This window comes from Columba livia, chromosome 21 (assembly GCF_036013475.1).
Source record: "Columba livia isolate bColLiv1 breed racing homer chromosome 21, bColLiv1.pat.W.v2, whole genome shotgun sequence".
Classification (NCBI taxonomy): domain Eukaryota; kingdom Metazoa; phylum Chordata; class Aves; order Columbiformes; family Columbidae; genus Columba; species Columba livia.
The window spans coordinates 4,922,050-4,933,653 of NC_088622.1; the positions used below are offsets into that span (position 1 = coordinate 4,922,050).

At 53.3% G+C, this 11,604-nt stretch overlaps 1 protein-coding gene across 3 annotated transcripts in view; it reads right to left on the bottom strand.

The window, feature by feature from the left end:
• Positions 1-7,672, bottom strand: part of VWA5B1 (von Willebrand factor A domain containing 5B1) — a 29,804-nt gene extending 22,132 nt beyond the window's left edge. The window contains exons 1-5 of one of the 3 annotated variants that reach the window (XM_065038036.1): positions 6,567-6,725; positions 6,121-6,297; positions 3,974-4,060; positions 859-1,038; positions 27-188 (exon numbers count right to left, since the gene is read on the bottom strand). In XM_065038036.1, coding sequence (XP_064894108.1) covers positions 27-188; positions 859-997 — 301 coding nt within the window. In that variant the 5' untranslated portion in view covers positions 998-1,038; positions 3,974-4,060; positions 6,121-6,297; positions 6,567-6,725. Of the gene's footprint in view, positions 1-26; positions 189-858; positions 1,039-3,973; positions 4,061-6,120; positions 6,298-6,566; positions 6,726-7,538 lie in introns of those variants that run through there. The other 2 variants (XM_065038038.1, XM_065038037.1) reach the window with 2 other exon arrangements.
• Positions 7,673-11,604: the final 3,932 nt, after the last annotated feature.

Sequence of the window (11,604 nt, forward strand, 5' to 3'; positions counted from 1 at the left end):
CCCCAAAACGCCCCTGACCCCCTCACCACTTCCATCACGAGCTCTTCCATCAGGGAGGCTGCAGCCGTCGAAATACGTCTCGTCCATCTTGGCTTTGTCTTTGATCTGCACCGTCACGGCACGTCGCGACACGGCTGCCTCGAACCCCACCACGGTGGTGCACTCATCCAAGGGATACACGAACAGTCCTGCCAGCAGAAGGGTTTTTACCAAAAATGAGCACTTGTCCAGAGCCACCAGCCAGGACCACAGCAGGGCAGATCCCTCTTGGCTCCTTCCTGTACGCTCCTGGGATTTTTCATGCTTAAAAAATTGTAGCCTTGGACTTTGAAGGGTATAACTGAGGGCATAATGCCCTTGGCTGCTCTTCCCACAAGCATCTAAAGGGGCCAATAAGAAAGATGGGGACAGACTTTAGCAGGCCCTGTTGCAATAGAACAAAGGGTGATGGTTTTAAACTAAAGGAGAGGAGATTTGGGCTGGACATGAGGAAGAAATTGTTGGCCCTGAGGTGGTGAGAGCCTGGCCCAGGTAGGCCAGAGAGGTGGTGGATGAACCATCCCTGGAGACATCCCAGGCCAGGCTGGACGGGGCTCTGAGCAACCTGAGCTGGTGAAGATGTCCCTGCTCATGGCAGGGGGGGCACTGGGGATCTGGGAAGGGCCCTTCAACACAAACCATTCTGTGATTCTGTGTAAATGAGGTTCTTAAGGACATGGTGTGGAGGTGGAGTTGGCAGTGTTGGGTTAAAGGTTGAATTCAATTAAGGTCTTTTCCTACCAAAACTTCTATGATATCCCTGGCACTAAAGCTCCCATAGTAGCTCTGGCATTTGGAACTTCACCCCTTGGAACCTGCCTTCAACAGCCTGTGTTTCTGGGTTGCGGTAGGTGAGGGACGCTGTCATCCCAAAGGCATAGCCGCTGACACACGATGTCACCTCCGACACGGTGAGTGGGAGCGGGAAGCGGGTTGTCCGGTTAATCAGCCCTGGCATCTTCCTGGGAGTCTGTCGACGGGGAGGTCACCTGCAGAGAGCTGGAGAGAGGTGCAAGGGTGAGAATGAAAGAGGAGACCCCAAAATGCTTGTGTGCCCCCGCCAACTCATTTTGGTTTCTGCAGCCCTGAGGACAGAACGGTGACAGACCCAGGATGGGAGGAGACCTGGGCTTGACAGCTCTGCTGGTGGAGATGGAGAGCAGACCCTGGTGTGAAGACACAAGGCAAACGCTTGCCCCAGGTCCCCTCCAGCACCTGGCAGGGGGCTCAGATTAAAGCCACCTGGCTGGGACAGGCAGCCCCAGAGGTCCATGTTGCCGTGGTGGATCCCACATCCCATCAGCTCCCACACCCACCCACTGCTTGAACCTGGGCAGAATGGGTTAATGGCATTTTTTTGGCTCTCCTGCATGTCATTATCCTCCAAATTGACAACTTTCTCCAGGATAAGAGTATGACCCTGAGAGTTTTCCTTGCTGCATTTCGGGGTGGTGGCACAGCTCTGCCCTGCATCTCCACATCCCTTCCCCAAAGGCTGACTCATCCCTCCCTTCCCTTCACCGAGACATTCAGATGCAAAAGCGGCTACTTCTGCCAATTACATTGCAACTCTTCCCCCCAAGCAGGTTTTTTCTGTTCCAGCTCATTTCCCGCCAGACCTGGGCTTTCAAAGGAGACCTTTCAGGTGGTTCTGGAGCCACATCCAGCTCCCCTGGGGCAGCAGGAGAAGTTGCTAGGCAGCAGTTCTCCCTGCCTGGCTCTGCGATGCTTTATGCAATGATTTACAAGGCCCAGAAGGAGCCAGCAGCAGTGAAATACATCAGTTTCTCATTCCCTAGCTGTCCTGCCTTATTAAAACCACCTTTATATGCAAACGCCACGGAAGATGCGAACGGCAGACATGAAGGCCATGAGCTCGCTGGGAGTTTGGGCAGGAAAATGGGTCTAAGGGAGGAAAAAGAGAGAAAAAGGGAGAGCAGCCAAGGCACCTGAGCAAATGAAACAGCGGAGGAGAAGATGGAGGGTTGTAACCCAAAGCATTCTCCCGATTCCCAGCCAACGACCTGATTCAATCCTCTCCTTCCCTTGCAAAGGGTGCTCATGCCAGGAGCTGCCCAGGGGTATCGGGGGATGCTCAGGAGATGCAGGAGCATTTCCAGCTCGGCTGCTCTGGCATGGGATGCCCAGAGCCACGCTAACAGTGCTTGTAAAGTCAGCAGCTGGCCAGAGTTCACCTTCTCTGGGGAGAGATAACAAAGGTTGTCTCACTGCCGAGACATGGCAGAGGCCATCAAGATATCGGGAAGTGATTAAATGCCAGGTGGAGGAAGAAGGAGGAGGAGATTATTTTGACTTAGGGAAGAAAGAGAGCAAGAAATACCAAGGGGAGGTTGCTCTCTGCCAGCTAGGAGCAAGGGGGAATTCATTATGGGGCTGTCTGAGAGGTGATTTCGAGCTCCAGGAGCGTGACTTTGGCCGGGCAGCTCTCTTGGTGACTGATGGCAGAGCCACAGTTGGGATCGCAGCCCCTCCTTGCCCGCACAGCGGCTCAGGACGTGCTTCCCACAGGATTTCTGCATCCCCCAGACCAGCATAAGCGTTAAGGGACCCTGGGTGGGATGCAGAGCCCCGAGCTGTGTGCTCTATAAAGCAAAGCAGCAGAGTTGCACCTCTCCTGCAGCTCAGACAAGACCTGCACCAAACCCTCCTTGCTACACCAGCTACAAAAACCATCCTACAAGAATTGGGAGGACTGGGAGAGTTCTTCCTCACTGCTTTCTCCCTTTGCTGCTCCTCGCAGATCGTGTCAGCAACGCCATCAAGTGACTGCAGCGTGGAAAGGGGATGAGAGCTGGGGTAGAGCTGGCATCTCTGTCCTGTGCCCCCCAGGAGCCCAAACCAGCCCCTCCAGCATCTCCCTGTCCTGCCTTTGCTGCTCTGGGACCTGCAACCAGTCTCTGTCCAGGGCTTGGACCCTCAGGATGGGAACAGGCGGGACTCCACATCCCCAAAATTACCAGCATTGTAATTTTTTTCCCTTGCATTGTAAACACTCTTTCCTTGACAATCTGCTCCTCTTCATGGCCACAGAGGAGGGAATGACACTGGAAATGTGCTTGTCCCACTCCAGGTTATACCCCCAGCCAAATTCTGTGCAGGATTTACTGATACTGTGGATGGTCCTGGTGATATACAAAGCTCTGCTTTGAAGCACAGACCCACTGCAACACACAGGCTCACCTGGAGCTCGCACTGGCTGCTCCACCTGCCCCAACACACAGGTCAGGGCTGGATTTTAAATAATTGGGTTGGAAAAGGGGGGTTTAGTGCCTGAAAAGTGGGTGTGATGCCTGGAGAGCTGCTCAGAACTGCCTGGGTGCCTGTCTGCATCTCAAAGCACTGATGTGCCTCCAAAAAATCTGCTTTTTGAGCACATGTAGTAAAGACAGAGGCAGAATAACGCTCTTCTAAGGTGTATTTTCATGTGTTGAACAGAGCAAATCATGACATGAGCACACAGCCTGGCTTCTGCTCAGCTCCCAAAAGCAGATTGGGGTCCCAGTAGTGTCACCACCACAGCATCCCTGGCACCCACAGCCAACAATGGGCCAGTAAGACCCAAGTCAGACTTGGCAGCTGGGATAAAACGGTGGCACAGCCCCACCTGGCCCCGGTGTCCATTGGCACCCCCGGTTGCTTTTGCAGCCCCCAAACACAAATGCCGCCGTGTGAGAACCAATGCTGGTGCCACAATTTGTGACAGAGGCATTTTTGGGCTGCCGAATCACTGCACCCCCCTGCTGTAACCTCTCACCAGCCCCAACTGGGTTCCCTGGGAAATGTCACCTCCAGATTCAAGCCAGACCTGGGTCACAGCCACATTGCTCGGGGGTGACTTGTTTTCTCAGCAGCTGGGTAAAAATATTCCTTCCACTTCATCTGTATCAATCAACACTGACATCCAGTGGCTTACCAGGATGATTACAGCCGGCGTGCCTGGCGGGGACGGACAGATGTACAGCCCTGGACAGACAGACCACCCCGGCCGCTGGCAGGGTGCCTGTGATAGAATCACACAATCATTTTGGTTGGAAAAGCCCCTCAAGATTATCGAGCCCAACTGTTATTCCACCCCTGGCACTGCCCCATGTCCTGTGAACCTCATGTCCGTCTGTCCAGCCCTCCAGGGATGGTGACTCCAGCACTGCCCTGGGCAGCCTGTTCCAATGCCCCACAGCCCTTTGGGGAAGAAATTGTTCCCCACATCCAACCTCAACCTCCCCTGGCGCAACTTGAGGCCGTTTCCTCTGCTCCTGGCGCTTGTTCCTGGGGAGCAGAGCCCGACCCCCCTGGCTCCAAGCTCCTTTCAGGCAGGTCAGAGATCAGAAGGTCTCCCCTCAGCTCCTGTTCTCCAGCTGAACCCCCCAGGTCCCTCAGCTGCTCCATCACACTTGTGCTCCAGCCCCTCACCAGCTCCATTCCCTTCTCTCAACTGTCACCCCAAACCCCTTCATCACCATCTCCAGCACCCGCTCAGCTGCATGCATGTGGAAGCAAATTCCCATCTGTTTGTAGAACCAAGGCAGGAGAAGCCCTACACTTCCCAAAAAGCTTTTGGGGCTCTCAGGTAGAGCCACACTTTGGTGTTACTCCCCAGTTCACAGGGGCAGCTCAGATGGAGGACCCCACGACTTCACCCCACATCAGCCACAGGACATACCTAAGACAAGTGGGACCCCTCCGGCCCCTCTCTCCCAAACACAGGGCTCACGCCTCACCAGGGGATTGAGATTGACCCCCACAAAATATTTCTAGTAAGTAATAGGAACAAATGGGTTCTGAAACAGCACACGCAGCCCTCTCCTGTCCAAGCTGGCTTTTCTGAGCCCCCGCACGGGGCAGGGAGGAGAGAATTTGCTGGTTGAGTGCAGCACGTCCTGGAAGAGATGCGGATCCACCATGTGGGAACCTCTCATGAAAAGCTCCAGGAGCTGTTTTCCTGTCTCAAAACACAAGCGCGGGTGTCCCATCTGCTGGGAAAAGCAGCAAAACAGCTGCTGTGCTTCACCCCAGAGCTGCTGTGGGGGTCAACAGAGGTACCCCACGGTGACAAAGGGACAGAGGGGCATGTCCCTTTAGGACAGTGCACCCCAAGGCCTTGGATATGGAGACTGGGGGGAGCACCCTGCTGAGAGGGCACCCAGAAAATGCAACCTGGCTGCCCCTTCCCAGGGTGATGTGGCGCCAGTTTGAGGCGTGATTGACAGCCAGATTTTGGAGACTGTCAATCACACCCCTGGCAGGTTCCTTGGGTTGTCAGTTTTGCCCCAGAGCTGGGTCTCAAGGACCACGATTCCTGTTTCTAGAGCCATCAATCACAACACTGGGCAGAGAGCATTTATGATACAGGGTTTAGTTAACCCCTGCTTTGCTGGGCTGCATGGAAGATCTCTGGGCTGAGCCAGAGAGGGAAGTTTTAGCCCAGACACCCTTTGGCTGGGCTAAACATGCCACAGAGCCACCCCACGCCTGGGACACGTCCAGAGACACGCTGGGGACCCAGGAGAGCACAGCCCTTCTCCATCCACCCCTGTCCTGCACCAGCCAAGTGATTGCAACCCAGGTCCTTGGTGTTTTCACCCTTCTAGGTGGCTTAGAGTCCTCCTTCCTTCCCCAAGGAAGGGCTGGGATATCCCACCCGGCTGCTCAAGACAGCAAAAGCCCGTCACCCCCAGGACTGTCCCCCCCATCCTCTGCTTTCCCTGTCCCTTGCCTGCAGGGAGATGAAGACAGTCGCTATGAATGTCTGTAAAATTTTGGGGAGGAGAGGGATGCTCAGGGGCTCATCATCCAGCTGGAAAAAAAAAAAAAAAGGCAAGGCAGGGAAGCAGCAGCTTGCAAAGTGTGGGCTTGTGCCTGCAGAAATATTATGACAAGGATTTTTTTCACAGAGCGGCTTTGTGCTGAGATTGTGCACAGCCTGGGGAAGTAACAGCCCGCACACACACACGCACACGCACAGACAGACACACAGACACACACCCCTGCAGAGCACACACAGCCCAGCCTGCGAAAAAGGTGCGGGAGCAACTGGAGAGTAGCCACTGCTTTTTTTCTTACCTTTCCTGGAAGAAGAGAGAGGAGGAGGAAGAGGAGGAGGAAAGGGATGGGGGGGGATGGAGCAACTTCACCCACTCCTGCCAGTCCCTGCAACTGCCCACAGCTGGGTTTTGGGGGGGCAGGAGGGGCAGGAGAAATCCCGAAGGCAGCAGGCACGGCTTCAGACTGCTTTTGTCTCTGAAAGACACCGAGAGACGGAGATAAGGAGAGAGATGGGAAAAAAAAAAGAAAGGAGGGAGAGAGAGCAAGCGCCAGGGCTTGGGGTGGGGAGCACTGCACAACAGCCACCTCAGCGACCTGTGGCATTTGTGTCCCCCCCTTGGGACCTCTGCATCAGACGGGGGATGCTGGGGCTGCCAGGGATGCAGGGGCTGCTAGGGATGCTGGGGCTTCCAGGGATGCTGGGGTGGTCCATGGGGTCTGGGATGGGGAAGGGGGTTACCTACCCAGCTGCAGCAACACGTGCACCCCCGTGCCGAAGCTCTGCCCAGGAGCCAGGGAGGATTTTTGGGTTCCCGGAGCGAGCAGCCAGCTCTCTGCTGCTGAGCGCACACTTTGCGGAGCTGTTTGGGTGACCATCATTAAGTGGAGCCATTTGTTTTGTCAGGGAGGTAACCATGACAATCACCCTGTACACACACCGCTGGCTTCTCCGCCTCCTCCCCTCCTGCTCCTGGAGAAGGGCCGAGGGGCGAAGCCCCCCCCGGGGCAGAGGAGATGCCCTTGGGGTGGGTGAGTTGGCAGAGAATGGGGGATACAAACTCCTCTCACCCATCACCACAACTTGCCTCCTCGGAGTGAGATTTTCCGCAGCAGCTGCTGGAAAACCCATCACCTCTCACTTCTGTCCTCCTCTTCCTCTTTTAAAAACAGGAAAGCATCCTAAAGCCCCCCAAAATCTGGATTTTCTGCAACCCTAGGCCAGATCTCCCCTCTTTTCCCCCTTGCTGTTGTCTTCTCTGCTCATCCAGCCTTTCCTCCCAAAGCCCCTCAGTCTGAAGGGGACCCTCCCCACGGGCAAAGGGGAGCGATGCTGTCACAGCGGGATGTGTTTGTGCAGAATATGGTCCCTGCCTCAAGCAGTTTACATCTACACACAGAAAACACGACATGTAGATGAAAGGGGAAACTGAGGCAGCAGGAAGGGCCTGGCTCAGAGCACGCAGATGGGTAAAGCTCCTCCTCGCTGCTACCTAAATTCAGTGCAAAAGGTGCTGCTGCTGCCAGGCAGCTCGCTAGCACGGAAAATATCACCGTCTCCCTCGAGAGGGAAAGCTCTCCAGCGCAGCAGGGATCTGCAGCGGGACAGAGGATTTTTGCCCCACCTTGTCCTATACAAAGATGCAGATCCACCTGCAAATCTGTCTGGTTTGTGTCTCACCAGTAAATCCACTGGCAGATCAAGCACCTAAACTCACCCACTGGGCTCTGTGACAAAACATCTCCTCCATGTGCCTCTTTCTGTCTGCATTCAGATGAACCCACAGCATTTTCTTGCACTTCCTCGTCTCTAAGCGGCATGTCCATGTCATAGGAGAACCGGAGTGACCAGATGTACGGTGTCCCTAATGAACCATCGTGTCTTCAACAAGGAGGACGTGCCTTAGGGGAAATGGCAAGAAACTCCACGAGCAGACACCCAGTCAAGAGTCTTTTCCTTAAGCCCAGCTCCCAGGGGCTGATTTAAGCCCTGAAGCTTGAGAATTTATGGTTCTTGCTAGCCAAATAAGTCAGCCATAGAGAAGCCCACATGCCGTGTTTCCAGCGCCTGGTAAAATGTTTGCTTACTATGGCTTTTGGTTCCTACAAAGAAAATAACATATGTCAGGAAAAATCCTGGGATTTGTACCAACAGATCTGGTGGCTGCGGAGTATTAATTTGTAAAACAGAGAGGGATTGGACATGGAGGCTGAGGCAGGTGTGAGACTTTGGGAGAACCGAACCAGAGGTGTTTTAGGGGGAAGCAATGGTGCTGAAGGTGAGGCTGCATCGCCAAGGGCATCAGTGTCATGTTCAAAAGTGCAGCTCACAAGGGTCTTTGTTCCTCCTCATCCTCTCCAGCTTGGCCATGCCTGGGGGTCTTCAGCTGGAGAAGAGAAGCTCCAGGGAGACCTTATTGCAGCCCTTCTGTACTTAAAAGGGGCCAATGAGAAAGATGGGGACAGACTTTTTAGCAGGGTCCGCTGCGACAGGACAGGGGGTGATGGTTTTAAATTAAAAGGGAGATTCGGTCTGGATGTGAGGAAGAAATTGTTGCCCTGAGGGTGGCGAGAGCCTGGCCCAGGTTGGCCAGAGAGGTGGTAGATGAACCATCCCTGGACACATCCCAGGCCAGGCTGGACGGGGCTCTGAGCAACCTGAGCTGGTGAAGATGTCCCTGCTCATGGCAGGGGGGGCACTGGGGGAGCTGGGAAGGGCCCTTCAACCCAAACTAGTCTGTGATTCTGATTCTATGAACCCCACCATCAATAAGAGCCACCTCCTCCCAGGAGGCAGCAGCTCAGAAGTCAGATGTGCTGCAGCAGGGACATAAATGAGACACGGATTTGAGGAGAGGACAAGCTAAAAATAGACTTTGAGCTCACCAAAGTCCCGTCTCATGGCTTTACTCACCCAGGGTTTGATAATAACCGGTGGTGTGCAGCATCTCTAAACAGTGAGGTGCCGCAGAGGAGTATTTCCAGTCCTGTTTCATGACTGGGACTTGCCCAGGTGAGTTAGGGACAAGTTCAAGGGCATCCAGCAGGCGGTGGCCAAGCACAGGACAGGATTTCCCAGCCCTCTCATTATTCAGCTCACTCACACTTCAATATTCCACGAGTACATGAGCTCAGCGCTCTGGTGTTTGCTCACAGCCTGCGTCAATGGGAGGTTTGGGCATGATAAAAATGTTTAAAAAGACCAAAAAAAGATCAACCCTAAACCAAATCTCCTGGTAGATGGAGAGTGCCGAGTGGTAAATGGTAAATGCAGTTTTCCTCATGCTGGAATGCTGTGGCAAAACCAAACTAAATTGCCTTCTTGGGAGATGGTGATGGTAAAAAGGGATAACGTGCAGCTCAGCAGGGACATGTGCGGACAAAGCGTCTATTTGGTGGGTAAGAACCACTGTTAATTCCAATGAAATTCCAAAGTGCAACATCTGCCCTGCCAAGAGCTTTAGTTCCAGCACAGCCAAATCCACCGGTGAAGGGAATGAAGCATTTATTTTAGGTTAAATTAATCCAAACGTTTATTTCATGTTTTAAATGAAATGTTCTTAAGGACATGGTTTAGTGACAGTGCTGGGTTACCTGTTGTACTTGACTTGAGGGTCCCCTCCAACCAAAATGATTCTATGATTCTATTATATGAAATAATAAATACTTAATTATAGGGCAGCAGAGTCTCCAGCAAAATCAAGGACCCTGTGCAGGTGGCTGAGCACACACACTGAGAACCCACCCCCGAGGGAGAAAAGTCCTTTCATGTACAGAAGACGCAACACAAAACAGCCGCTTGTGCCTCCAACAGTCCCCAGATCCTTGAAAATCCCCAGAAATTATGGCAGCTGAGGGAGAGGATTAGAAAGGAGGGTTTGGAGGGATCTGCCTGACCACGGGCTGTTCTGGTTCCCTGTGCCTCGATTTCCCCACCTCTAAAATGGGTCTAATCCCCATGACATCTCCCCACGGGAGGTGTGTGTCCCTGCAAGAAAACATTACACTGGGAAGCACAAGCATCTCTTTCCTTCTGCACCTAAAGTGCCCATCGGCCTCTGGGGCTTCTCATATTCCTTTTTATTTTTACCCTAATTAATTAATTAATGCCTCAGACTCGCTTTCGGCTGCCTGCTCAGTTCCCATTGAAAATCCCCTCGCGTTCGGCTCCTGCATTCAGCATCCTCCTGGGTGCCACGACGAGTTGCCATGGAAAGAAAAGCCGTGATGTCACCTCTGCAAACAAAACTGTCAGATGCCAAAGTTCACACGTGTGGCTGGGGAGGGGGATCCCGACCCTCTCACCTCTGAAAAGGAATTAGATGGATGGGGGAAAGCAACAGACAATAATACTGGATAATCACAGGTTTTAGTTGGAAGGAAAAAGTTAAAAAATCACAGAGAAGTGCAATAGTGAAGGGTCCGGTCCTGCCTGGGTTAATGCACCAATAGCAGCAAAACTGCATGAGGTCTGGACAAGATTTCTGGTGCACAAAAAGAAATAACAGCTCAGATGGAAAGTTTCAGGCTGTGGGAGCAAAGAAAGTGGCTCTGTGTCTTCATTAAACTGGAGGGTGAGTATCGAGATGAGGAAGTCACCATCACCAGGGAACTTCTGGCTGACGCCTACGGGCTCGGCCATTTTACTAGTCTTGCCGCATATCATAAAAATACAAATTAAAACCCTCCTTGAGGGCTGTTCCTTCCATGCAAGGTTCAAGGAAGCACAGATGCCGAGCAGGGAATGACAGCCCAGCGAGGAAATCCCGCAGGCTCTTCCCACACATCTTTCATTTCTGCTTCCCCTTCTTCTCACCTTTATTCCAGGGGCTTTAAAGACCAGGTTTGATGTTGAGTCTAAGCCGGCTCCTGCCCTCCAGCAAGAGACGGGACAAAAACGACTCTTCCATGTTCCTGCCACTTCAATACCTCTGTGACTCATTCTACAAACTTGTTTTTTCACCTACAACTCTGTTTCAGAGACAGAAAGAGCTGCAGTTCCTTCACAAATGTCACAGCCCCACACCACACAGGGGTCCAGGCCCCACACCATAGAATCACAGAATTGTTTTGGTTTGAAAAGACCCTCAAGATGATGGAGTCCAACCATTAACCCAACCCTGACACTACCTCCAGGATCTTCTTCGGGAAGAACAAAGTGATGATGGTGGCGCTGGGACGGGAGCCGAGCAGCGAGTACAAGGAGAACCTGCACAAGGTGGGGGCTGGAGGGTTTCTGTGCATCCCCTGGTTGTGTCTTGGAGTGATGGCGAGAGGTGACAGAGCTTGTGTCACCTTTGTGCTGTGTTTTAATTGAGTCCACCCCTGTCACTGAATCATTTTGGTTGGAAAGGCCCCTCGAGACCATCAAGTCAAACCATAACCCCCCCTTGAGAACCTCATGTCCGTCTGTCCAACCCTCCAGGATGGTGACTCCAGCACTGCCCTGGGCAGCTGTTCCAATGCCCCACAGCCCTTTGGGGAAGAAATTGTTCCTAAATCCAACCTCAACCTCCCCTGGCGCAACTTGAGGCCGTTTCCTCTGCTCCTGGTGCTTGTTCCTGGGGAGCAGAGCCCGACCCCCCTGGCTCCAAGCTCCTTTCAGGCAGTTCAGAGATCAGAAGGTCTCCCCTCAGCTCCTGTTCTCCAGCTGAACCCCTCAGGTCCCTCAGCCGCTCCCATCACACTTGTGCTCCAGCCCCTCACCAGCTCCGTTCCCGTCTCTCAGCTCGCTCCAGCACCGGCCCAGCACCCTCTATTAAACAGCGCTTTGTGGCCCCGGAA